Here is a 26,002-nt window from a genome sequence, read left to right on the forward strand (position 1 = left end):
GTTTCAAAATAGTTATCGCTTTTAATTCAATAACAAAATTATAAGTATATATATATATATATGCATCAAACCAACAACTAATATTCCAACCAATAAATAACTATTAATATAAAGTAAATAACTATTAATGTTTAATTACCAGGCGAAAACCGAATTGCTGAGAATATCTACCGCGCATGATTTTGAGAGTATCAAAGGCTCGACCAAGCTTACCTAAATCTGTCTCAAGTGGCCAGCGGGGTCTTGCCCTGGCAGGACCATTTTCTTTTTTTTTCAATTTGAAGAATAATTACTAATTGAAATAATTTAATTATGATTATTCTATTAAATATCAATACTTAATAAAAATAACTATAATAATTATAAATCCGAACGTATATAAAAGTTCGTACCTAACTAACCTTTAAAATCATTGAGACTCAATGCTCCAACTAAATAGACTTCATTGGCTTGACAAGACTAATTAAAACCTCCAACACTCTTCTTTGATAAAAGTTTGAAGGTTTAAAATTTGAGATGTAGATTTTATTCTTTTTTTAGTAATTTTTTACTTCTGTGTATTTATTATTTATTGTAATCTTTCACAAAATATATATTGTGAATTTATTGATATATTTAAATAAATTGATGATTTTGACATAATTAAAGAATGTAACTCGCCGCTGGAGAAAGAAAAGAAAAAAAGAAGTATCGTCTCAAGTGGAGCGAATTCAGATTTCAGAACAAGAGTCTGAGTTTAATCCAATCATGTTACCATTCCTGAATAGACGACAATTAAGTCATATAGATTTCAGGAACTGTAATTGCTAGATCGGAAACAAACACAAAATTCACAATTTTTCCAACAGAAAATATACTACAGGAAGACCATTGCCCATGACGTCTACTCAACAGCCACAAAACCCTAGATTCATAGAAGAAGAATCTACAAGAACTAATTCGCGATCATTTCTTCGCATACCAAATTTCATCTTTTCAGCAGAATGGACAACAATAAATAGATTAAACCATGGTGGGGAATGAGAAGAACACACAGTAGCAAGCATATCAATTGATGTCCTCATCGTCGAAATCGTCTTCGAGAAAGCTGAACAAGTCGGACTCGGCGAAGCGCTCGGTGTCCAGGGCGAATGGCCCCTCGCCGAAGCGACGTAAGGACGAACGGACGTCGTCCACAACCATAGCCGCCGGCACGCCGCCATTCGGATCCTCCGCGCCCCCGAAATAGTCAATATCCAACGGCTTCATTCGTAGTGCTAGGGTTGCCGCTCTCGCTCACCCTTGCCAGTAATTTATACGTTTAGGGCTATTCTCTGGGGAAATAAAATATAAATAAACCCAAGCGTGAGTAAGGACAGCCTGGGCCATAGATTAGGGCCCAATTATAGGAATTGGCCCAGAGTAGCAGAGTTCGCAGGTTCCTTTATTGGTCTACGCTAGATCTGGTGTATCTTATTAATTCCGACGTGGCTAGACTTCAATCGAATATAAAAACTGTTTTTTTTTTGGGGGGGAATATTTACATTTGTTGATATGATATCATTTTTATCGTTTAAATAAATAGAGTAATAATTTTTCTACAACGGTAAAAATATGTGGCGATTTAATTTCATGATTTATTCTCACTGATTTGAGGATTTGTTTGTGCATGTTTTGCGTTACTCAGAGTTATATAACAACAAAAGAAAATTTACTATTGACTACAAATTTATCGACTGTGAATTAAAATTGTGGTAAATACTTTGTATTAATCATGTTTAAATGAAAAAATTGATGCAATCACTTAAATTATCTTCTATGAAAATCGATTTTTCACGTGGCTATGAACAATCACAAATATTTTTGTCAAGACTTTTAGTCATGACAAATGCTTTGCTACACCATAAAAATTACAATTAACAACTATTATGTGGGCATAATCAATAATTATTTACTACAACTATTTCTTTCTAACCACGTGATTTTCGGTCCACACCAGCAGAGCTATCTACGTTTCTATTAGTTATAGTGCAAAAGAGACCCAAGGCCACGTAGTTTTCTCGTGAATTCTCTATTCAGAGTGGGACCATATATAGGCCTAAGAGGTGGTAAGTACAATGAGTGTACGTATTTTCAGAAATTAATGAGTAATATGTAAGAGGTACTTTATTGGATGCTGATTTATTCTCTGTTGGTCTGTTCTGGGGAGAGTAAATGAAGATTAATTTGTAAGCAAATTATGTGGAAGTAAATGGGTCACTCTGCGTCCGTCATCAACCATGCCTTGGGGAGCAGTGCTGCACCTCAGTAAACCCATAATTCTAGGTGGGAAAAATTTTAAGTTTTAATCCTGTAATTTTAGTCTCCTAACTCATTTTTGACAATTTTATTCCTGCAAAGCTTTTTAAAGAGCAAATTTAATCCATCCATATTCATTTTTCAGCTCATAACTAATGTTCACATAGAAGGTATGAATCTATAAAAATTTAGTTTATTTCGAAAGCATATTGTGCTTTTTAATAGCAGTGGGATGACTATTAAACTTTATCATCAAAATGACAAAAAAGTCTTAAATTAGACTAAAGGACCGAATCTACACAAAAATTAATAGATAAATGACTAATCTAATATTGCAAAATTAAATGACCAAAAAAAATTCGAATTAAAATTATAGGACGAAAATTTTCTTTTTAATACCTTCTAGGTGGGTTTGAGTGTAATATTTTTTATCCCATCTTGATAATGCAAATCCTGATGAATGCTAAATGTTTACGGAGGATGATAGGGAAAAGATACGCTCAAACAATATAACTATATAAACATTTTCGTTTTAAGAACAAAATATTTCATATTTTTCCTTTCAGCATAGTTTGTTCATCGCTGCATACATATATATAGTCATCCATATTCTTAAACCGCAGACTACTATATATTATTACATGCGGCTCCATCCTTTATATTATTCTCTCTAATTCGGACTTGCGGATCTCTGCATAATTGTCTGACATGCATCTCTGCTTCTCCCTCACTTCAATCAGACACGAAGCAGATCCTGCAAAAGACTAATTACCAAGAAGCTAATTAATTAATGTGTAATCACAACATAAATCTACATTTATTTTTCTTAAAAATAACAAGTACACCACCACAAAATTAAACCGAGGATTGGATTTCTTTTAACAATTCATATTACATTTTCTTTTCCATTTTACATATATATGTATTCATCTGTATAAAATATTTCTAATTAAATAAGATTGATGAAGCGTAATTTTTAGAGCAAGTGTACCAGTTATTCTCACTGAAATGTGTACCAATTATAAAATATGTGTATTGTACTTATTATATAATTAGTGCAATTCCAACCAAATTTTGCCTAAATTAGAATTTCTGTGCTTTTTTGCATAGTTGTAGTGTGGACATACCTGCTACAGTCCACATTAGGATCAATGGGCAGGGGGGTCTGGATATGGCATAACCCGGGAAGCGCCTTAGCTCTGTCGGTAATAACATGCGCGGCGGCCGCAGCCTTCTTGAGGCACTCGCACGTGCTTTTGATGTCGGACTTAGTCTTAACCATATCTTTCAGAGTATTAGCGCCCTGGCAACACGGGACCGTCACATGACTCGCTTGGCCCGTCAGATAAGCTAAGCAAGGAGTCAGCAGTGCCACGGCTTGCGGGCAGGAGACTTCATTTGCATGGCTTTCCGCCAGTGCCGAAACAAGCAAAGCCATGACACATACCGAGCAATAAACCACCTTTACAGACATTGTTTTGAGTAACTCGTAAACTAGGTTAGTGTCTCTCTTGGTTTGCTTTGTTCTGCTTGTCTGTGCTGTATTTATAATGGTTAACCAGCGGACTTCAAATTTGTTCCAAAGTTAAATTAGGGGATGGAGACCGAGGTTGAATGTTAGGTGGGGGGTTGGAAGTGCAGACAAAGATTTGGTGTCTGGGAAATGGAAGTTCCAATTACTATAATTTCAGTTCCCTGATTTAAGGTATGACTTCCCTGAATTGTTCGCTTTTTGAGGAAGACTGGAGCCCCTCGGGCCGTCGGCCCTCCACCATGCATAATATGACTATAAGCATGAATATTGTGACTGGAAAAGCCTGTTTTAGCTGCGTGAGATTCTTTTATCATGAATCTGATGGTTTTTCACCTAAAAATCCCACTTAGAGACTTGTATTAAATAATTTTTAAAATATAATTAATTACACTTATACCTTATCCGGTAATACAAAATAATACTTTTCTAAAAAAAAATTGAAATTACACTTACGTTCCGTCCGAAATTCTTCGTTTAATTTTTTCTTTTATTTAATATTTTTAAGTATATTTTATACTTATAAAGAGATAAATATAATATATAAATATATCGAGTAAAGTTAACATCACAATTTTTTTCCCTTATAAGTAAAAAATTATTAGATGAAATTTTTAATGAGGGATAAAATTAAAAAATTATATAATTTTTTTGTCAATATCAATATTTTTTGCCTAAATCGTTACGAATAAAAGAAAGATATAAATTGTGAATTTTTAAAAGGGGTATAAGTGTATTTTAGAAGGAATTGGGAGAAAATATAATTTTAAATTTATTAAAGGAAGTGTAAGTATAATTAACCCTAAAATATATAAGCATTGTTGGACATTAATTAGGGCGTGGTCATGAATTAATTAATTTTTATATAACTATCGAATCCTGTAGGATTAAACCAGATGTGGATGAGAAGTACATACAATTGTTGTAATTAAAGCAGCTAACTTTTGGTTTCAAATTTTTAGGGTTTCATTTAGGGATCATTACAGCCCTCATAAAATCTTCTTCACTTTTAAGAATTATTTTTGTAGTATTTTGATCCCATTTGGGGAATTAAAAGCTGCTGCAGTGGAGGAACAGTGTAGTAAAAGCATTTAGGTAAAGCTTCATTTTGTTTATAGATACTTATTCGGATGCATGTACAACAGTACAAGGCTACCAAATCAAGTTTTCCTCATTGGTTCTTGCATCTTTGAAGTTTCACCCTGATTCTGAGGACACTTTCGTCTCCCACTGGAAGCATAGAGAAAACAGTACGTACACTAAGTCAGAGAAAGCAGCAAATGCAAATTAAAGAAAATAACAGATAAGAAGGGCATGAAACAAAGATGAGAACCAAAATGTTATGTTATGGAAGTAAAGAAAAGCACCTTACATATAGACTAATATTTAAGGGCCGCCGCTTACTTAGTCCTTTGGAGGACTTAGAGGAGGAGGAATAATGCGGCCTATCCTTGCGCTATGATCTTCTGTGTTCATGGAAGTTGAGCGATGAGGAATAGCTGGAGGAGGATGATCGTGGCCCATGCCCGGGCTATGAGCTTCGGCGTTTAGAGAAGCCGAGCGATGAGGAAGAGCTGGAGGAGGATGATCGTGGCCCATGCCTGGGCTATGATCTTCAGCGTTTAGAGAACCTGAGTGATGAGCAAGAGCTGGAGGAGGATGATCGTGGCCCATTCCTGGGCTATGATCTTCGGCGTTTAGAGAACCTGAGCGATGAGGAAGAGCTGGAGGAGGATGATCGTGGCCCATGCCTGGGCTATGAGCTTCGGCGTTTAGAGAACCTGAGCGATGAGCAAGAGCTGGGGGAGGATGATCGTGGCCCATGCCTGGGCTATGAGCTTCGGCGTTTAGAGAAGCTGAGCGATGAGGAAGAGCTGGAGGAGGATGATCGTGGCCCATGCCTGGGCTATGATCTTCGGCGTTTAGAGAACCTGAGCGATGAGCAAGAGCTGGAGGAGGATGATCGTGGCCCATTCCTGGGCTATGATCTTCGGCGTTTAGAGAATCTGAGCGATGAGGAAGAGCTGGAGGAGGATGATCATGACCCATGCCTGGGCTATGATCTTCAGCGTTCACGGAAGCTGTGCAGTGAGGAAGAGCTGGAGGAGGATGATCGTGGCCCATACCTGGGCTATGATCTTCTTTGTTCAGGAAAGCTGTTGGATGAGGAAGAGGTCCAGGATGATTCTCGTGGCCCATACCTAGGCTATGATCTTCTGGGTTCATGGAAGCTCTGTGATGAGGAGGAGGTGCAGGAGGAGGACAACAGTAACCCACACATGGGTTATGACCTCCTTCTGTCGGCCGAAAAGCCTTACTCTCCAAATTCTTATACTGGTTCAACCTGAAACTGACATCATTCATCGGAATCCTGCCAACATTTCACGAAGTTCAGATTTACGTACTCTTACACACACATATATATAATATATAGAAATAGAAATCTATACAAAGAAAATAGAGATGTTTACGCGTCACAGTTGACGTTGAGTTGCACGGGAACGGGGACATCAATATTGCAAAGCTGGGGAAGCTTCTTTGCATTGTCTAGATTAACTCTAACCGTCAATGCAACTTGCTTGAGGCACTGACAAACTGTTTTTCGGTCTGTCGATGAAACAGTGGCTCGAGCCAATGATTGAGCGCCGACGCAACAAGGGGAGCTAATTTCCCCCACTCCCAGCAGAAAGGACTGACACGGCATCAGAAATTGCAATACTTGTGTACATGAAATGGCTTCTGCCGGGACCGGGGGACTGAAGGATATCAGGGCCAGAACCACCACCGCCAAACACTTCCAACTACTATAACCCATTTTGCTCTGGGAAGTGAATGATGTTTCTTGTAGTGAAGAAGAGGAGCAATGTCCGGTATTTATAGAGCAAAAGAGCCCTAAAATCAGCTGCTTCTCTCGTGAGTGCTCCCCTCAGAGTGTGAGTGGGACCCTAACTATACCTATAAGTTGGTGAGTGCAATGAGTGCATGTTCTCGAAAAACCCGCATGAAAGAGATGCTTTTCGATAACTTCAAGGGATGAAAGGAAGGTTGTTCAATATGCTTCCAAAAACTCACACATGGATCCTCAATGCATAACCTTTTTAGCAATTTCAAAATTCTTTTAGAAATATAATTTTTTAAATTAAATTAATGATGTTTATATGCTTAAGAAATACTTGTATACATTATACTTAAGTATAATAAAAAATATAATTATTTTAATTCCCAATAGAATACCTGGTTTGAAATTTGAATTTCAAAGCGAACCTAACAAAAAACTGAAAGAGGCAAAAATATCTCTTCCCTAGTGATGTCTACTAAATTCTCTTCCCGAATTATGACTTCTTTAAAAAGAGAAAATTCTAATTTGCATTGGATTTGTCAGATTTGAAAATAATTATAATATATTTCTTGTATAATTCACATAACAAGTATCTCGTACTTATGTTATTAATTTAATTCAATCAAATTTTGGGTAAAAAAATTTCTCTACTAAAAGGGAGAGAGTTGCCTAAATAGCTTTTGCAAGGAGATATACTTGCAAAGACACATAAACAATTAGTTGCTTTCACAGGGTTTGTGCTCAGAACTAGAGCCACCGAGAAAACCAACATCATCTTAACCATGTCTGATCTTTGCACCGATGCTTTTGTACAAATCTTGAGTGGTTTTACACCAGGCTGAGTGGTGTTTATTTATAGGCACAGTGGGGCTGTGAGGATTATGGTAAGTGACCAGCAGCAACAGTAAGAAGTGAGTTGTGTGTATTGGGGGGACTAATCTGCCTATTCATTCTGCTGCTACACCTCATAATATGGAGTAGTAATCAATTCCAGTTATCTTACAACTCTGGAATGCTTCTCTTTTGGAAAAATTTTGAACGCTAACAGCTAAATCTGTAGGGTAGGCAGTTATAGTGTGTAATTGCCACTCTCTCATTTCCTTTGAATTTTCATTATTTACAATTTACATATATACTTAAATATTAAATCTCTAATTAAAAAGAAAAGCATTACGAAATTAGTAGGAAAATTCAATGCAAAAGGCCATGATTAACATTCCTAAACAAGAAGGATCTCAAGCACCTAGAAAAGAATTTCAAAGAAAATAAAAATGTTCTTTCTAATGCCAGAATCTTGAGTTAAATGAGAATGGATGATATATAGAAGGAAAACCGATTAAGAAATTAGAATTTATTCGTTTTTCAAGGTAAAATAAAAGCCATAAACACAGCTCTATTTCAGTACATTCCATAAAATAAATAATTCCAATCCAAAATCAACAGGAAACTTAAAGATAACCCCCCTCCCAAAAATAATAATAATAAATAATAAATAAAATAAAATGGGCAGGGTATTTGATTAATTGATTTGAACGTAAATGGTCGTCTACTACAAATTAAGGCAATCATGTTGTTGTAAAATTGAAAAATTAAACTTATATTTTTTTAATTATTATTATAATAATACAGACTTGTTTAGCAGAAACTCAGCGTTTTGTGGTTACTTGGGCCACAAAAGGCCTGGACGTATGCCGCCTTCATTTCTTAAAATGCATTTTAATAGTGCTTCCTGATTTAAAAATTTTATCTCTGCAAACATTGGCAATAAAATACGACTGATATCTTCACTTATTGCATAAACATTCGTTTCATATTCATTTTCTTCCAAGGCTTTGTAGTTTCTTTCGGGTATGTTTTTGTACTCATAAAAAGAAAAATATAATATATAAATATATCGAGTGAAGTTAAAATTACTATATTATTTTTATAAGTACAATATTGTTAAATAAAATCTTCAATCAGGGATAAAATTAGAAATTTATATAATTTTTTGCTAATAATAATATTTTTCATCCAATTGTAGTATAAGTTTAACTTTTGAAAAGGGGTCTAATTAAGAGTAATTAACCCTAAATATATAAGATTTACAAGCTTTTATCGCAGTGAATTATTCCATTCACATATAACTGTTGGACACTTATTAGGGCTTGGTCACGAGTTAATTAATTTTCGTGTAGGATTAAACCAGATGTGGATCAGAGGTAAAGCAGTTAACTTGCTTTCAAATTTTTAGGGTTTCCTTTAGGGAAAATTACAGCCCTCATTAAATCTTCTCACTTAATTTTAAGAATTATTTTTGCTGTATTCTAATCCCATTTGGGGAACTAAAAGCTGCTGCAGTGGAGGAACAGTGTAGTAAAAGCATTTAGGTAAAGCTTCATTTTATTTATAGAATTATATATTCGGATGCATGTATAACAGTACTAGGCTACCAAATAAAGTTTTCCTTATCAGTTCTTTCATCTTTGAAGAGCTGGAGAAGGATGCTGGTGGCCCATGCCTGGGCTATGATCTTCAAAGTTTAGAGAACCTGAGAGATGCGGAGGAGCTGGAGGAGGATGGTGGTGGCCCATGCCTGGGCTATGATCCTCAACGTTTAGAGAACCTGAGAGATGCGGAAGAGCTAGAGGAGGATGGTGGTGGCCCATGCCTGGGCTATGATCTTCAAAGTTTAGAGAACCTGAGAGATGCGGAAGAGCTGGAGGAGGATGGTGGTGGCCCATGCTTGGGCTATGATTCTCAACGTTTAGAGAACCTAAGAGATGCGGAAGAGCTGGAGGAGGATGATGGTGGCCCATGCCTGGGCTATGATCTTCAAAGTTTAGAGAACCTGAGAGATGCGGAAGAGCTGGAGGAGGATGGTGGTGGCCTATGCCTGGGCTATGATCCTCAACGTTTAGAGAACCTGAGAGATGCGGAAGAGCTGGAGGAGGATGGTGGTGGCCCATGCCTGGGCTATGATCCTCAACGTTTAGAGAACCTGAGAGATGCGGAAGAGCTGGAGGAGGATGGTGGTGGCGTGGCCCATGGCTATGATCCTCAACGTTTAGAGAACCTGAGAGATGCGGAAGAGCTGGAGGAGGATGATGGTGGCCCATGCCTGGGCTATGATCTTCAACGTTTAGAGAACCTGAGAGATGCGGAAGAGCTGGAGGAGGATGGTGGTGGCCCATGCCTGGGCTATGATTCTCAACGTTTAGAGAACCTAAGAGATGCGGAAGAGCTGGAGGAGGATGATGGTGGCCCATGCCTGGGCTATGATCTTCAACGTTTAGAGAACCTGAGAGATGCGGAAGAGCTGGAGGAGGATGATGGTGGCCCATGCCTGGGCTATGATCTTCAAAGTTTAGAGAACCTGAGAGATGCGGAAGAGCTGGAGGAGGATGGTGGTGGCCTATGCCTGGGCTATGATCCTCAACGTTTAGAGAACCTGAGAGATGCGGAAGAGCTGGAGGAGGATGATGGTGGCCCATGCCTGGGCTATGATCTTCAACGTTTAGAGAACCTGAGAGATGCAGAAGAGCTGGAGGAGGATGGTGGTGGCCCATGCCTGGGCTATGATCCTCAAAGTTTAGAGAACCTGAGAGATGCGAAAGAGCTGGAGGAGGATGATGGTGGCCCATTCCTGGGCTATGATCTTCAAAGTTTAGAGAACCTGAGAGATGAGGAAGAGCTGGCGGAGGATGATCGTGGCCCATCCCTGGGCTATGATTTTCTGTGTCCCGGAAAACTGTTGGCTGAGGAAGAGGTCCAGGGTGATTCTGGTGGCCCATGCCTAGGCTATATCGGCTCAACCTGAATGTGACATCATTCGTCCGAATCCTGCCAACATTTCAAGAAGTTAAGATTTACATACACATATATATGTGTAGATATATAAATAGAGAGAGAAACAATGAAAATAGAGATGTTTACGCATAACAGTTGAGGTTAATTAGGGCCAGAACCAGCATCGCTGTCAAACACCTCCAACTACTATAACCCATTTTGTTCTGGTAAGTGAATGAATGTTTGTTGTAGTGAAGAAGAGGAGCAGTGTGCGGTATTTATAGAGCAAGACAACCCTGAAATCAGCTGCTTCTCTCAAAGTGTGAGTGGGACCCTAACTATACCCATAATAATTTCAAAGGATGAAAGTAAGACTGTTCGATATGATTCCAAAAAGTATCGCTTGGATCCCAAATGCAAACCTTTTTGACAAAAATTCTTTTAAAAGTATAGATTTTGTAAATTATATTAATGATATTTATATTTTTATGAAATCTATATATATAGCTGAATGAACTTTGACTACAATTGAGGTAATTTTGACTCAATATTAATTTTGATAATTTTAATTTTTTTAATTATAAAAGAATATTATTGATTGGAGATTTTATTTAATTTAAATTAATTAAAATTTTACTTTTTTATTTATCTACACAAATTCACCTATCCAAAATCTTATCTTCAAGATTTACTTTTTGATTATTATGAAAATTTTCATTTAAAGGCTGATCTTTTTTTATTAATAAAAATATTTTATGTTTATCTAAATAAATTCAATTATTCAAATTATTTTTTAAAAAGATAAATTCACTTATCCAAATTATTTTTTAAAAATTAGTGTACATGCACACACACACACACACGTGTATATATATATATATATATTACTAATTTTGTTGTTTTCTTTCAGATTTTATTTTGTTTTAGCTTTGATTTTCCTACAAGAAGGAATATATTTAGTTAGTGTTGATAGGTACATTTTTCGTTTAATATTTAACCCTTTTGTATTTTTTTATACACCAAATTTTTGTATCCATTTTATATGAATTTAAATCCTTTATGTTTATCTAAATAAATTTACTTATCCAAAATCTTATTTTAAAAATTAAGATACACACGCCGGAACACACACACACACACACACACACATATATATATATATATATTACTAATTTTTTTTTTCAGATTTTACTTTATTTTTTATTTAGCTTTGGTTTTCTACAAGAAGGATACATATTTAGTTAGTCTTAATTTCTTAATAGATATATATTTCGTTTAACATTTAACCCTTTTGGATCTTTTTATACACTAAATTTTTCTGTATATTATAATATTATCCATTAATTAATTTTTTATTATAATTAAATTTCGTCTTTTTTTTCTTTTTGTCTACTAATAAGGTTTTAAGAAGAATCACCAAATTTTAATTTTAATCTAATTAGTTTTTCAAACTATCTATGTGATTCTACTAGATTTATGATCATATGAATTGTAAACTCTTTACTTTCATATATATAAATATATGTATTTTTCGTATTTGTGTAATTTGAACCTTTTTTCAGAAAAAAGCCACATACAATTGTTTGAATTTTGACTCGATACTAATTTCTGATAATTTTGAATTTTTTTTATTATAAAAAAGATATGGTTGGAGATTTCATTTAATTTAAATTAATTAAAAATTTACTTTGTATTTATTTAAACAAATTTACACGGTATAATGCTTTTTTAATAAGGATATGATTTATATTGGTACCACAACTATGTTATTTGTCGTTTTTAGAATCATAAAATTTATAATCACGCATTTTTTTTTCCCAAAATGTCATGTGTGTTATCGTTTTGGTACTAAAAAAGGCGTTGTAATTTTGGGATAATAAAGACATTGTGATTTTGAGACTAAAAAGGCATTGTGATTTCGAACTTAAATCACATTTTTTTTGGACTAAAAAGACGTAGTTTTGAATTTTGTAGGGCTAAAAGCATCAATTACCATAGTTATGTTACCAAAATAAATTCTGCGACTAAAAAATTATTTTACATCAAATTCACCAATACAAAATCTTATCTTCAAGATTTAGATACTGAGTTAATTTACAAAGCAGAACGAACTTTGACTACAATTGAGGTAAAATCTTATTAGAGTTGGGCTACTATTCCTATTGTCTCATTTGTTTTTTAATATTTTATCCTTTAATTTTTTAAAATAGCATTTTGATTCAATAATCTTTTGATTTTCACAATTTCATTTCTTTTTTTCCAAGTAGAGTTCACATTTCTCGCCAGTAGAAGTGAACTCTAGTTAAAAAAAATCAGAATCATGAAAATTAAAAAATATAGAATTAAAAAATAAAAATATCAAATAACCTAAATTATGCGGCAAAAAATACATTTAAGCCTAAATTAATTTTGTCATGAGCATAGTGGGCTGGCGGCTTCTGTATGTGCAATGTATATCTTGAACACAGTTAATTGTTTTATTCAGAAATACAGATACATGCAGCGTATAATGAAGCAGAACAAAAAAGAGACATTTCTATCAACATTTTGTTTATTTCTCAAACATGTTTTATATTTATTCCACAATCACAAAATCCTCCGACATCCATCACTTGGATAATGTCTATCATCTGCCATCTTATAGAGTCTCCTCTTCCAGGAAAACAGCATCCCCATTCCTGAAAAGGAGAAGGCAAAATGATGGTTCAATTTCACAATTGGAAAGATAGGGGCAGAAAAAGAAAACGAAAAGGGCACCTGGATTTCAATACGCCAGGGCCCTGCCCAGACTGTGCGCCCCTGCCGTGTGCCGCGGAATCCTGCAAAGTCAAACAATTTCATATGTATGATTCTGGGACATGCTAAAATTGACCTGTCGGCCGGGTCCGGATTCTGGAACTAATGGCATCGGATTCGTGTAATAATTATTATTATTTTTAGCAATCTTTGCTGTTTTAGGGAGATGTAGGGAGAGAATGAGATGTTACGCGCTGCAGTTGAAATTGGGGCCGATGGGGAAGGGAATGTTAATATTGCAAACACTTTCGAGTCCCTCGATTCTCGCTCGATTGACGTTAGCAGACAATGCAGCTTGCTGAAGACATCTACAGATAGCTCTCTTGTCTGATTGGGCAGCAGCAGCTTGTCTTAAGGCATCAACGCTCCGGCAACAGGAAAGGGTGATAGGGCCGTTGCCCGTCAGAAACGATCGGCAGGGCAACAAATCTGTTAAGGCTTCGGTGCACGAGAAGGCGTTCAACCGGGCTGGGCTGGAAATCAGGACTAGCACCACCATCCCGGCCAAACAAGTAGAAATGCTTTGCGCCATGTTTCTGCTTCTAAATTAAGTTGAAATACATGAATGAAATTTGTGGGTAGGATTAAGCAGGAAACCTCCTATTTATCTTCACATATGGCCGCGGTTTAAGTATGTGAAATCTTGACAGCGGTGGAGTATTATTCAACGGGTGAATTAAGTGTACAATTGTTGCGGGTGCGTATGATTTTGAGAAGATTGAGGTTTCCATGGAACCTGCTTTGTGAAATCTCTCTGGAAAATTGCAAGAAGAGGAAAAATGTGTTTTTTGTTACTTAATTATGCATGTAAAAAGACAGTGGATTGTGATAATTGCGTAATTGAGGACCCGAAAACAAGAATCTATATGTTCCTAGCTGTCCTGATTCTATCAATAGAATGGTCTGTATTTATGTTACGCCTTCTTTTTAATTAATGCCAATTATTCACTTATCCTAGAGCTTTTGTGTCATAAGAATTTTATTTTATTTTTTTTGCTGTTTTTAATTTATCAAAGAATGAGTTATGAACGGAGTTCTAACATTTGGCAGCGATTTAAAGTGTGAAACACTTTCTATCTTGCTTTAGTGTTTGACATTGGTGTCATACACTTGTTTATTGTATGTGGACTCATTTTTAATTTATATGTTAATTTAATTATATCTTTTAGTTATTAAAAAACACACATATCAATTATACATTGGTGTGATATAAAATATGATAAAAAATTTATAAAGAATATCTTTACACCAAATTGAATTGTAATTGTTAAGGAATTTATTATATTTACTATTTGATATCTGATCAAACCTGATTTTGACAAAAAAATTGCTAACAGTGACCTATCCACCTTCTAACTTGCTGTTGATTCCTATACATCAAAGGAAACTGTTTTTCTTGAAAAAAAAAAGCGAGTGCATAACTAATTAAAATGAATTTCAAGCAAAATGAATATTCAAATTGCTATGAACTGAATGTAGGAGGACAAGGAAAGTACGGCACCAGTTTCTTGCTTGCTCTCCAAAAAGGGAGCGGTGCCTGGAGGAATTTACTATCCACTATCCGTCCTGCCTGCGGACAAAATCTTGAAGCCATCGAACCTTTGTCCGCAAGCCCCAGTTCATTGGAATCTCCGATAGAATCAAATGTCACTCGGTAATGGATGGACCCACGCGCAAACTCCTTTTTTCTTCTTCCCGCTGATGTTTTCTTTTCCCTTTATCTTGAGGAACTCGGAATTCAGAGCGTTGTCTCAAGATTCAACCTGGACAGGGAAAAAGTGTTCCTTACGGATTAATGGCTGTAAGTGTCTGATAAAATTCCTAACTGATCTAATCTCTTCCCCTTGCTGAAATACTGAATGCTAGTTGTATCCAATAGATGCTTCTGTTTGAATTTTCTCGTGGCTGTAAGTTCAGATGTTTTGCTGGAGGAATATATATGAATGATATGTTCTGATGAGAGTTTATATTTTCAAATGACTTGTCTGCAGCAGCGATCACACGTTCCTAAGTTCGGGAATTGGGACGGCGATAATGTACCCTACACAGCCTACTTCGAGAACGCACGTAGAGACAAAGCAGGCGGCACGATGATAAACCCGAACGATCCAGAGCAGAATCCTGACGCCTTCAATATTGGAGGAGCAAGTGGGGGAAGCAGCAACGTTACTCATGCCGTTCCGGCTTCTGGGCGCATCAATCCTGATAAGCAGATGGCACGAGAAAAATATGGTCATCAGAGGCACATTTACGATCAGCATAAGAGTACTAGTAGCAAGACCGTTGCATCCGAATCAAGCAGTGATAAAAGCCCATCTGATAGTTCAGTTACTCCAGTCCTTAGGCCAAGCCACAGGAGGAAAAAGTCTGACCGGAGTAAATATACAAGTTATAGTCACGTCCCGCCTTCACCAGGCCTCAATCAATCTGATGATTTTGTAAGTAATGGTCTTTTAGTTATTCAACGTAACTGTCTGCTTTTAAGTATTGTTGCTTGATCTGAAAAGGACAAAGCTATGTTGTGACAGTCCACTAGAGCTGTGTCTGTGCCAAGATTTGGACAATGGGATGAAAATGATCCAAGATCAGCAGAAGGATTTACTGTCATTTTCAACAGAGTTAAGGAGGAAAAACAAATTGCAGCAGCTAAGTTCCCTCCTGTGCCACTACAGAATTTCAACAACCACCAGGCTAGCCAGGAAAAGGATACCAAATCAAAGGTCTGTATGCTAAGTAAATTTTCCAAGAACATTTACAGCAGAGAAGTAACATTTAGGTTCATTAGTCTAAGGATTAAAGAATAGCGAACAATGGTTTAACTTTTTGGGCAGATAACAACCTGCTTTGTTTGTGAAATAATTTCATAGGTAACGAAGTTGCAGCTGCTCTTAGAAGACTGTTTATCTGAACTTAACTGATTACTTCATTCTTCAATCGTGCAGAAATGTTGCGGCCTCTTTTGAAGAGCAAACGGAATTTGTTTGTCTGTCTTCGTCTTTTTTCCCTCGTCAATGGCACAACCATTCTGCTGTCAATATACTTCTACAAGAACACAAGTTTCCACTCTTTTGTTATGTAAGAAAACATCCAGCCGCAGAACTTTGAGCTTGTCTGGTTCTTGGAACTGGACCAATATTAATAATTTGGGTCAATAGCAATTTATCCCCATGTGATATTGAAAATGAGCACGTTACCCCCTATAATTCGCCCTCCTGTACTTTTTAAAATAAAGCTTCATTTTAAAAATCATAGGTGGGTAAATTGTTATATTTTAAAAAATACAGGAAGGTAAATCAATTTTATTTTTTCATAAAGGGGTAATTTGTTCATTTGCAATATCACAAGGGGTTGCTTGCATTTTTTCTCTTAATATGTTATGCAATCTTCGTTTAATCAACATCCCAATTCCCTAATGCAGGCACAGGGTAGGATGGTTATAATCTGAATTTTTATGCTTGGGCTTCTTGCTCCTCTGTATGATTCAAATTTGAAATTTGAATGTTTTGTTAGCATAAATACACACTTGGAACCAAGAATTAAGCATTGCATCACATCAATGAAAAGTTTAATTTGGGCCCAGTTTCAGCGTTATGGGACAGAAGACTAATTATTGGCATATAATCATATCAAAGGCGCAAAAAGGTGTATTTCACGTCCCAAGCTATAAATTTGAATTCATTTAAACCTCCCCAAGTAACTATATTTTATGACTTCATAATTACCATTTTTGTTCCGAATGATTAGATTGAAAATAAAAGACATATTCATGTTTCATACCGTAGTCAGAACCTGCTAACTTATTTCAACTTTGCCATCAAATTGGGAAAATTAAAAGAGAGAAAGAAACGGAGAGGCGGTACTGAGATAATTCAAATAGATAACATTGTCGTTAATATAAGATATTCCCATTTTATTTTACCTACCACAAACAAATAATGTAAATAAGTCAGATATAAAAATACTAACAGACAAGCATGATGTATGCGGAATCTTCAATGGTGGATTAATCGGGTGTTATTGCCTTCTCATTTTTTGTAACTAGTCGTTATGGTACGTCGATTTTGTACGCATATAATGAATAAATTTTTTATATAATTTAAAATATATTAAAAACAACATTATAAATAAAAAGATAAATTACAACGATCTCCTCTGAGATTTATTATAATTACGAATACCCACTTGTTGTTTGAAAAATTACAAATACCTCCCTGATGTTTGATTAAATTATGTAATCCTTGAATTGAATTATGAAATTGTCAATTTTGCCATTACTGTATTTTTTTTTAAATTTAAAACTTCTAAAAAAATTGAATGGAGTGGATGATTTTTTTTAAATTATAAGAAATACTATCCGCTTAGTCCATAAAAAATTTAAAAAATTTTAAAAAATAAATAAAATTATAACTTTTAATCCATAAGGGCATTTTGATCTCATTATAAAAAATGGATAAACATCTAACGAATTGGGCTAATTATTAGACAGTCGTTAAAATCAGGGGGATATTGATAAACTTTCAAACAATATGTGGATATTCGTAATTATGCCAAACCTCATGAGAGGTCATTGTAATTTATCCTAAATAAAATATAAAATATTTAAATCAATATATTACATTAAAAATAAAAACGAAGAAAGAAAGGGAAAAAAATAATTTATCAATTAATGTAAAATTTGAAAAGTTAAGAAGTCAGTTATTTTATCGGTTGAAAGGCATTTTTTGCTTCACAAAAAATTGATACAGCAGGTATCATTAACCAATTGACGAGAACATTTGAATATTCAAATTTTAATTAACCAATTGAAAAAAAAAGAATAATTGTACTAATACGTTCGGAATAAAAATATAAAATTTGATTATCCAAAAACTGTTGCCATATAAATTAATGTCCATCTGAAGCATGACTCTAAATTCGGATATTCAAATTATTTATTTCTTATTTGGTTTTAACATAAAAATCGCGTTAGGCACTACAGTTGTCCCCCCGACTTCTTATACAAACTGTATAACATTGGAGCGAGCCGACAAGAGAGGAGGCGGACCCGAGCGCGACAATTGTTATAAAATAGGTCATCGAATTCCCACTTTCACGGTTTTCAAATTTCCAATTGCTGTTATCAGCGCTCACACTGCATATTTGTTCTTATCAGCGCACACACTAGACCTCACTGAGAATTCGCTCTGGAAGAATGGAAATCGCTTCAGGACCGATCAGTTCGTGCTCTAAAGAGCAACTTAAAATCTACCAAACTTGGTTCAACTTCGCTGATTCAGGTTATTCATTTTTCTATTTTGTACTTCTTACCCTTAAATGCTGCTTCCTGTTAATCCTCAATATATATTATGCGGTTCTTATATGTTATATGGATTGATGATTTGTTTACAGATCGTGATGGCCGTTTGACTGGGAATGACGCGACCAGCTTTTTTGCCATGTCCAACTTATCGAAGCATGAACTCAAGCAGGTTTGGTTAACAAATGCGCGTGGCTTTTCTATTTTGATTATTTAAGTATATTTTGCTTTTTGTGTTTTTTGTTAACGTATTGATAGAGTTGGAGTTCTGGTTTAGTTATGATTGATCTGTGAGGAGGACGGCAGATTCTACTGCTTTGATTATTTATTGTTTTTTTTTTTAAGAATATTTTATATTGTTTCAGTATCACTGCTCATTACATGTCCGTGATATGTTTGTTCTTTCATTTTTAGATTAGATTAATGAATTTTCAACTTCTGTGATTTGGTGACATTTTTCATTCTGCTTGTAGGTGATTCAACTTATTAGAGTTTAAAAGATGCACCGGATCATGTATATAAATTTTTCGGTTTATTGAATGAAAATGAGAAATATATAACTCCTTTCAATGAAATTCTAGAAATAGCTGGTGGATCATCTCTTGCTCATTTTCTTATTAATGCTAACAATCTTTATCCTGGCTATATTGAGTTCTTGATTATCCACTTTGTTTGTCACTCTGTTCTCCAAATTGATCTTCAGGAGTTCACTCATAATTTTCATCTTTTCTCATCTTTCAATTCCAACTTTTTGATTTAAGGTTTGGGCAATTGCTGATTCCAAGCGACAAGGGTTTTTAGGTTTCAAGGAGTTTACCACTGCAATGCAGGTTGTATTCCATCAAGAAAAGGATATTTAAAGTAGAACTTTGTGCATATGGCATTGCAATGAACTAATGCTGTTTGATCTTTTGGTCAACTCTTCCAATTTCAGTTGATCTCTTTCGCCCAAGAAGGATATGAACTAACCTCAGAACTCCTTAAAAGCACAGGCAAGAGGCAAAATGTGAAATAGTGTGAAATTCTGCATTATTAGCATTTTAGGTTACTTGTTCCAGACATTTCATTTAAATATTACTGCTCATTTTCTTCCTTGTGATAATTAGAATTTTGTTCAATGCAGAACTTGACCTTTGTTCTTCTTGCATTTCTGATTATCTAACTTTAAATTGAATCTTTTCAAATTGCAGTTAGTTTGGAAACACTGAATCCTCCGTATATGGAAGGTTTGGATGCTTTACTGGAAGTAAGCACCTATCGACCTTCTTGTCTCAATGTGTTTATCATAAGATTATGCTTCATCAACATTTTTCCTTTGCATCTCTCTACCAGAAAAATAAAGGTCCAGTATCAAATGGCAATTATGAAACCAATGGTTAGTACCCAATTTCAATGTTGATTAACATTGTGATGTAGCTTTCTTCTTAGTGAGATTGCAAGAAAAACATGATGCAGGAAATATACAGGTGCAACCAACACCACCGAAGAGTTTGTTTAGCACACACTCTAAAAAGAAGGTACTTGTATCTTTTTTTTAGATATTTATATCATTGAAGTAAAGAAAAACTTTGTCATGCCCCAACTTTCTACCCTTTGCCCATAATCATTTTGTCTTTCTAAATGATGAAAAACAATGTTATATGTTGAGACAATATGCTAGTAACTCTATATTTGTAAATAAAGAAAAAGACACAGTATGCTAGGTTTAAGAGCGTTTCTGATTTTTATTTCTTAGCATTTTCTGGTGAGAACTGTCAACCAGTTAATTAGTGATCATGTTTATGCACACATGTAACAATCATCCTAAGAAGAACTATCTGACTTACTATTCTTCTCAACTTTTTACAGAACAATATTTCTCTCACTGCTGTTACTTCAGTGATTGACGGCTTGAAGATACTGTACAATGAGAAGCTAAAGCCTCTAGAAGCTACTTACCGATTTAATGATTTTGTATCCCCTTTTCTGGTAAGTACATTTAGAATATTGTTTTTTGCCTAGTTCTCCTTCACATATGTATATTCTCTTGGATAGTTCTCGGAGTCCCTAACTAATGGATGCATTGACATGTTAGTATTCTCTTTATTTTCAGACTAGTAGTGATTTTGATGCCAAGCCCATGGTCATGCTTTTGGGTCAGTACTCAACTGGAAAAACCACATTTATAAAACACTTGCTCCAATGCAGCTATCCAGGTCAGTTCTTATTTTAAAATATCTTATGTTGGTACTCTATATCAGTGCATGTCTGTTACTCATGAGACATCACTTTCTGGTTTTCTTCACAGGTGCTCATATTGGACCTGAGCCAACTACTGACCGGTTTATTGTTGTTATGGTACAAGGACTATTGTTTTGCAAATTCAATTGTGTGTAGAAGATCCACGCATATGCATTTGTTCCACATTTGGTTTAGCCATATATATATACATGTTCATGATTTTCCAGATTTATGGAGATGGTGAACATGAATATGGTGAACCAAATGCACCTTGTGGGATTATTTAAGAATGCAAGGAAAAATATAATAAAAAGATCTGTGCTCAACTCACTGTTTAAGCACAAAATTATAATTGTTATAGTTCATCTCAAATCTTCTGCCTATTCGAAATGTCTCTTTTATGTGTAACCTTATAACTTGCGTTATTGTGTTTGAATTTTCTTGGTTGTTTCTCTATTTCTGCTATTCTTTTTATTTGTAAATGTTTCTTGATCATGTTCTCAGTCTGGGCCCGACGAAAGGAGCATTCCTGGAAATACTATTGCAGTTCATGCAGACTTGCCTTTTACTGGTTTGACTACATTCGGTGGATCATTTTTGTCGAAGTTCGAGTGTTCTCAAATGCCACATCCAGTGAGTACAGTCGTCTTGGCATGCTAGCATCGCGTTTTGTAAAACTAAGTTTTTCAGTTATCTGATGAAACGTCTTTACCTATAGCTGCTTGAACATATAACATTTGTGGACACTCCTGGGGTTTTGTCTGGAGAAAAGCAACGCACCCAGAGAAGCTATGATTTTACAGGTGTCATATCATGGTTTGCAGCAAAATGCGACTTAATACTCCTTCTATTTGATCCTCATAAGCTTGACATCAGTGATGAGTTCAAGCGGGTTATATCATCGTTACGTGGTAATGATGACAAAATACGTGTTGTCTTGAATAAAGCTGATCAAGTAGATACTCAGCAGGCAAGATCACTAATTGAATACATGTATTATCAGTTTCATGTTACTCCTGTTCTCTCCCTTTGATTATGTTTGTGATGTTTCTCAAGTTAGTTTAGCTGTAAGCTCTATTAATTCTCATAATTTTTCTTTACCTCATCGCAGTTGATGAGAGTTTATGGTGCACTAATGTGGTCACTTGGAAAAGTTCTGAACACTCCAGAGGTCTCACGTGTCTATATTGGGTAGGTTCTTCACATTTAGAACTTTGATGTCATGAATCATCTTCAAGTACCACTATCTTCTACTTTTTGGAACTTATAGGAAGGTGTAGTCGATTGTACTTCTTTGTGAGTCTGCATTGCAGTCTCTGGCCGCTGCACCAGTGCTTGGTCTTCCCTGAAATGAGCTTGTTTAGTTTTTTGTGAATTATTTCTTGTGTTATTTCAGATTGACCTGGGTAAAGTTTATTTTAGGGAGTATCTATATGATGTTATCATAACAATGGAACCACTTTTACGATTCTTTTCAGCTTATTTAGTCCTTATGTTTCTATATCGTTGATTGGGCTAGGCTTGAACTACTGGTACATCTACTTCGTTGGTAAATTATGAATTTTATAATGCTAAAATTTCCTGTGATTTCCAGATCATTCAATGACAAGCCGGTGAATGAAGCAGCTGCTGGTCCAGTAGGAAAGGAACTTTTTGAGAAAGAGCAAGATGACCTCCTGTTAGATCTGATCGACATACCAAAGAAAGCTTGTGATCGCCGGGTATGCAAATTTTTTTATAGATTTCAATCAGTGCATGTTTTATTTAATGCTGGCAATGTGAAAGCACCATTGTGTTTAACAAAAGTTTACTGTCAGATCAATGAGTTTGTGAAACGTGCTAGAGCTGCCAAGATCCACGCCTACATAATGAGCCATCTCAAAAAGGAGATGCCTGCATTAATGGGAAAAGCTAAAACACAGCGACGGCTAATGGACAATCTTGAAACTGAATTTGAAAAGGTATCTATGCTGCTAGCACATTCTCTGAACCCAACCTATTGCACACAGACACATGGTGCTTCACGCCTTAAATGCTTATATGTTGTAAATGGGGAATTCCTTGATACAGGTTCAGAGAGAATACCATCTCCCAGCTGGGGATTTTCCCAATGTCGAGCACTTTAGGGAGGTCTTGAGTCGTTATAACATTGATGATTTTGAGAAACTGAAGCCCAAGATGATTCAGGCTGTTGATGACATGCTTGGCTATGACATCCCAGAGCTATTGAAAAATTTTAGGAACATTTATGATTAAAATGGTTAGGAATGACTTCAAGAAGGCTTGAAGTTGGTAAGTATGGATCACTGCATATGCAGGGCTGCGAGCTTTTCTTTCATTTTGAATTATATAAATTTGTTCTTTATTTTACTTTTATTTTTGGATCAGAATCATTTACTTTGTTTTTACCAATGACAAGTCAATCTTTTGATATGTGTTCCTGTATTCGAATTACCGTATGTATTCAGTCTGTTCTCTCCTGTTGCGCAGTAAGCCTCATACCCTCTCCAAACTTTTTATTTTTTTAAAATCTAATGATCATTGTTTAATCAAAGAAGACCCAATGATCATTAAAATAAAAAATAATATATATTAAGTAAAGTATAATGGTCATTTATAAAATATTTGATGCTGTTAATTAAATTTAATGGAAAGGGGAGATTGAACTATGTTTAAGAAAATAGAGAGGGTTTTTTTTGCCTATTCTTAAAGCAGAATGAGGGTTTTTAACGAATTTTTTAAAATATAGAGGGGTTTTTTTATGCATTTTAGCTAAAATAATATTATGAAATTTAACATATGTTAGTAATGAAATTTATAATTAATGATTACTAAGTTTTTAAAGTTGGCAACTTTTTTATTTTCTTTTTAAAGACTTTATAAACTCATAACATGTTATTTTTAGAGTTTAATAGATTTTTTTCTAAATGATCAAATACTTTGTAACATTTTATAAAATATTTTAAAAAGCTTATGAACTCATTCAGACACCCTCTGAATCTAATTTTATTCAATATCTTCCTTTTTACTCTAAGATAAATTCTTGATTCATTTATGGTTTTTTTTCCCCTTTGGACTCCTAAACCCTAAATAATTTTTCCCAATATAAAGATGCCAAATTTTGATAACCTTCCAAACCCTACATCTGAAACCTGATCTAAGGTCAAATTCAAACTCATTGTGTATTTAAGGTAAATGAGCAATATTTACGTGCCCAATTCAAATAAGCAAAGTAGAGAAGCTGATTATATTCTTGGTTGTAGCAGTTACAGAAGCACTAAAATGTCCAATCTCTGACTGGATTATACATCCAAATGTGGAATTCCATATGTTTACCGTTTGGTTGCAGTAAGTGGGTTGGGTCGATGTCTATAACTAACTTCGCTTACTAAGCTAGACTCCGGTAATGTAACTTTGCGTCGCTAATTATATCCGACTATCAGTTGATGACGTGAAAGAAACAAAAGCAACTTCTTTAGCATGAAAATTATTCCTACTCTTTCCTGCATCTGCTTTTAAGTTGTTTATCCGTATTTGTGGGCATAAGAAAAAAGAGGGCAGTCTGAGTTTGAAAGGAGAAGAAGAGGACAGTAGAGAAGAAAAAAATCGGAATAAAATCTGACAGCATTGCGAGGCAAAATGATTAGCTAAGAAACATTGTCCTACTCTAATAAGTAAAGGATAGATTCTCATCAGCCCATTTTTATTATTTTGCCAGAAACACATTGCCCACAACTACAATTTCGAGCTCTGTGCTCCTTTACGCACCAGCAGAAACTGTAATTAAACAGTTGTGCTCACAGTAATATATATAAATCAGTAAACAAAGCTATTCATGAATTTCACTTCCCTCATAATATTCTACATAATCTGGTGTGCACCCTCCGTGATTGCTCGGGCCGACGAGGGCTCACTTCTCATGAACTCCACCAGAAAATCCCTTCGTCAGGAAATTCAGAAGCAACAAACAGAGCAGCCCGTCAATCAGAATGCATCTCCTGAGACTCAAAGCAACCAGGCTACGGACCCAAAGCCGTGGAGGAGCGCGCATATATCTCGCCACCACAGCCGCTTAAGAACTGTAAAATCTGGTCCAACGTCTCAGGCTAATTTCCTATAATTACTCCACTTTGTCAATAGTTCAAGATTTAATAGGACATCTACCAACAGGTCCATGGAACGGTAAACATCATAGGATGGGGAGTCCTGTTGCCCGTCGGGGTTATCATTGCAAGGTATTTCAGGAAACTGTCGGATGACTGGTACTCTCTCCACATCCTGTCTCAGTTGTCAGGGTTCCTCCTGGGCACACTCGGGTGGGGCCTTGGCCTGTCGATCAAGAATGCAGCCAAAGAACAGAGCCTGAGCACACACGGAATTCTTGGTACAATAATATTCGCCTTCGCCACGCTTCAGGTACACTACACTAACAATCTTGTCGAATTTATGCTGTATTGGTGGAGAGTCGATGTTTCAAATTCAGGACGCTTACGTTTATTCAGTTGTTAGCCTTGTGTTTACAGGCAGGTGAAGAACAGGGATGCCGCAAATACTGGGTGATTTATCATCATGTTGCGGGGTACGCCCTGATTGTACTCATCATTGCCAATATATTTCAGGGGATCAACAATCAGAGTGCGGCCAAGAGATGGGAATGGGTTTACGGCACTCTCTTGGGAGTTTTGGGTTTAACTGCCCTGTTTTTGGAACTCTTTAGATTTATTTCCATTTAAGCACCCTACAAACTTCCAATTTATTTTTCTCAAAATCCCATTCTTTTTCCGGTTTTCTATCATTTGTGAGCCGATTGGAATTCCTATTGCAATTCACATTGTATTTTCAGTTCTGTTCATATATACACTATTCTTTAAGAATTATATAATAATCGCATAAAAAAGCGTAACGCGATCAAACATAAATTCCTATCCTTAAAGCAGGTCGCATACTCTCAGCCATTCATGATAAGCATTGCCGTAGCCTTCAAGAATTTTGTGCTGCCTGAAATTCATGTCGGCATGGGCCTCTCTGTATCCAACCTGCAGCATTTGATTCCCAATTGCCTACAGTCCTCCATGGCAGTGATCAGGAAAGAGCCCACACTTGACGCGCCACCCACCGTTGCAACAACAAAGGCCAAATGTCTTCACTTGCCATTCCACAAACCGGACACATCACTTCGACGTCTGGCCGACCTGTTGCGAGGTTTACGCGCACTGGCAAAGCTTCATCACAATATCTCCCACATAAACATCAGAGGGACCTCAACACTCCAAAA

At 35.8% G+C, this 26,002-nt stretch overlaps 6 protein-coding genes and 1 long non-coding RNA gene across 11 annotated transcripts; 4 read left to right on the forward strand and 3 right to left on the reverse strand.

Moving 5' to 3' along the window:
* Window positions 2,775-3,816, reverse strand: LOC105175315 (non-specific lipid-transfer protein A-like). The gene is made up of 2 exons (XM_011097723.2): window positions 3,405-3,816; window positions 2,775-3,041 (listed from the first exon to the last, which is right to left on the reverse strand). Exons 1-2 carry the CDS (start codon window positions 3,749-3,751, stop codon window positions 3,014-3,016), a joined length of 375 nt encoding a protein of 124 aa, XP_011096025.1. The 5' UTR covers window positions 3,752-3,816; the 3' UTR covers window positions 2,775-3,013.
* LOC105175316 (extensin-2-like) lies at window positions 4,888-6,663 on the reverse strand. 2 transcript variants are annotated; one of them, XM_011097726.2, is made up of 3 exons: window positions 6,280-6,663; window positions 5,181-6,179; window positions 4,888-5,038 (listed from the first exon to the last, which is right to left on the reverse strand). In XM_011097726.2, the coding sequence occupies exons 1-2, from the start codon at window positions 6,621-6,623 to the stop codon at window positions 5,213-5,215; spliced, it is 1,311 nt and encodes a 436-aa protein (XP_011096028.1). In that variant the 5' UTR covers window positions 6,624-6,663; the 3' UTR covers window positions 4,888-5,038; window positions 5,181-5,212. The 2 variants fall into 2 exon arrangements, with proteins under 2 accessions (XP_011096028.1, XP_011096027.1); XM_011097725.2 differs by having other exon boundaries at window positions 5,176-6,179.
* LOC105175317 lies at window positions 9,006-10,464 on the forward strand. Its single transcript, XM_011097727.1, has 2 exons — window positions 9,006-9,658; window positions 9,734-10,464. The coding sequence occupies exons 1-2, from the start codon at window positions 9,058-9,060 to the stop codon at window positions 10,444-10,446; spliced, it is 1,314 nt and encodes a 437-aa protein (XP_011096029.1). The 5' UTR covers window positions 9,006-9,057; the 3' UTR covers window positions 10,447-10,464.
* LOC105175318 lies at window positions 12,921-13,926 on the reverse strand. The gene is made up of 3 exons (XR_848897.2): window positions 13,403-13,926; window positions 13,173-13,234; window positions 12,921-13,093 (listed from the first exon to the last, which is right to left on the reverse strand). It is a non-coding gene; the product is annotated as an uncharacterized LOC105175318 (long non-coding RNA).
* LOC105175319 (RPM1-interacting protein 4-like) lies at window positions 14,686-16,781 on the forward strand. Of its 2 annotated transcripts, none has more exons than XM_020698451.1 (4): window positions 14,686-15,012; window positions 15,203-15,649; window positions 15,740-15,931; window positions 16,154-16,781. In XM_020698451.1, exons 1-4 carry the CDS (start codon window positions 15,007-15,009, stop codon window positions 16,172-16,174), a joined length of 666 nt encoding a protein of 221 aa, XP_020554110.1. In that variant the 5' UTR covers window positions 14,686-15,006; the 3' UTR covers window positions 16,175-16,781. The 2 variants fall into 2 exon arrangements, with proteins under 2 accessions (XP_020554110.1, XP_020554111.1); XM_020698452.1 differs by having other exon boundaries at window positions 15,206-15,649.
* LOC105175320 (EH domain-containing protein 1) lies at window positions 18,214-22,990 on the forward strand. Its single transcript, XM_011097731.2, has 17 exons — window positions 18,214-18,282; window positions 18,364-18,487; window positions 18,600-18,679; window positions 19,269-19,337; window positions 19,442-19,499; window positions 19,698-19,753; window positions 19,840-19,882; window positions 19,963-20,024; window positions 20,356-20,475; window positions 20,600-20,702; window positions 20,795-20,844; window positions 21,232-21,360; window positions 21,446-21,697; window positions 21,839-21,918; window positions 22,322-22,448; window positions 22,545-22,688; window positions 22,798-22,990. The coding sequence occupies exons 2-17, from the start codon at window positions 18,403-18,405 to the stop codon at window positions 22,981-22,983; spliced, it is 1,644 nt and encodes a 547-aa protein (XP_011096033.1). The 5' UTR covers window positions 18,214-18,282; window positions 18,364-18,402; the 3' UTR covers window positions 22,984-22,990.
* Window positions 24,241-26,002, forward strand: LOC105175322 (cytochrome b561 and DOMON domain-containing protein At5g35735-like). 3 transcript variants are annotated; one of them, XM_020698454.1, is made up of 3 exons: window positions 24,241-24,808; window positions 24,898-25,143; window positions 25,251-26,002. In XM_020698454.1, the coding sequence occupies exons 1-3, from the start codon at window positions 24,563-24,565 to the stop codon at window positions 25,458-25,460; spliced, it is 702 nt and encodes a 233-aa protein (XP_020554113.1). In that variant the 5' UTR covers window positions 24,241-24,562; the 3' UTR covers window positions 25,461-26,002. The 3 variants fall into 3 exon arrangements, with proteins under 3 accessions (XP_020554113.1, XP_011096034.1, XP_020554114.1); XM_011097732.2 differs by having other exon boundaries at window positions 24,244-24,808; window positions 25,230-26,002; XM_020698455.1 differs by having other exon boundaries at window positions 24,244-24,808; window positions 25,237-25,425.

The sequence above is a fragment of the Sesamum indicum genome, linkage group LG12 (assembly GCF_000512975.1).
Source record: "Sesamum indicum cultivar Zhongzhi No. 13 linkage group LG12, S_indicum_v1.0, whole genome shotgun sequence".
NCBI lineage: Eukaryota > Viridiplantae > Streptophyta > Magnoliopsida > Lamiales > Pedaliaceae > Sesamum > Sesamum indicum.

Coding starts and splice junctions, on each gene's coding strand:
- LOC105175320 (XM_011097731.2), top strand. CDS start 18,403: ATGGAAATCGCTTCAGGACCGATCAGTTCGTGCTCTAAAGAGCAACTT. Junction 19,754..19,839: donor GTTTGGATGCTTTACTGGAA/GTAAGCACCTAT, acceptor TCTCTCTACCAG/AAAAATAAAGGTCCAGTATC. Junction 20,845..21,231: donor ACCGGTTTATTGTTGTTATG/GTACAAGGACTA, acceptor TCATGTTCTCAG/TCTGGGCCCGACGAAAGGAG.
- LOC105175319 (XM_020698451.1), top strand. Junction 15,650..15,739: donor TCAATCAATCTGATGATTTT/GTAAGTAATGGT, acceptor ATGTTGTGACAG/TCCACTAGAGCTGTGTCTGT. Junction 15,932..16,153: donor AAAAGGATACCAAATCAAAG/GTCTGTATGCTA, acceptor TCAATCGTGCAG/AAATGTTGCGGCCTCTTTTG.
- LOC105175317 (XM_011097727.1), top strand. CDS start 9,058: ATGTATAACAGTACTAGGCTACCAAATAAAGTTTTCCTTATCAGTTCT. Junction 9,659..9,733: donor GGAAGAGCTGGAGGAGGATG/GTGGTGGCGTGG, acceptor TGGAGGAGGATG/ATGGTGGCCCATGCCTGGGC.
- LOC105175322 (XM_011097732.2), top strand. CDS start 24,563: ATGAATTTCACTTCCCTCATAATATTCTACATAATCTGGTGTGCACCC. Junction 24,809..24,897: donor ACCACAGCCGCTTAAGAACT/GTAAAATCTGGT, acceptor ATCTACCAACAG/GTCCATGGAACGGTAAACAT. Junction 25,144..25,229: donor TCGCCTTCGCCACGCTTCAG/GTACACTACACT, acceptor ACGTTTATTCAG/TTGTTAGCCTTGTGTTTACA.
- LOC105175316 (XM_011097726.2), bottom strand. CDS start 6,623: ATGGGTTATAGTAGTTGGAAGTGTTTGGCGGTGGTGGTTCTGGCCCTG. Junction 6,180..6,279: donor CTCAACGTCAACTGTGACGC/GTAAACATCTCT, acceptor AAATGTTGGCAG/GATTCCGATGAATGATGTCA.
- LOC105175315 (XM_011097723.2), bottom strand. CDS start 3,751: ATGTCTGTAAAGGTGGTTTATTGCTCGGTATGTGTCATGGCTTTGCTT. Junction 3,042..3,404: donor CCTAATGTGGACTGTAGCAG/GTATGTCCACAC, acceptor CTTGGTAATTAG/TCTTTTGCAGGATCTGCTTC.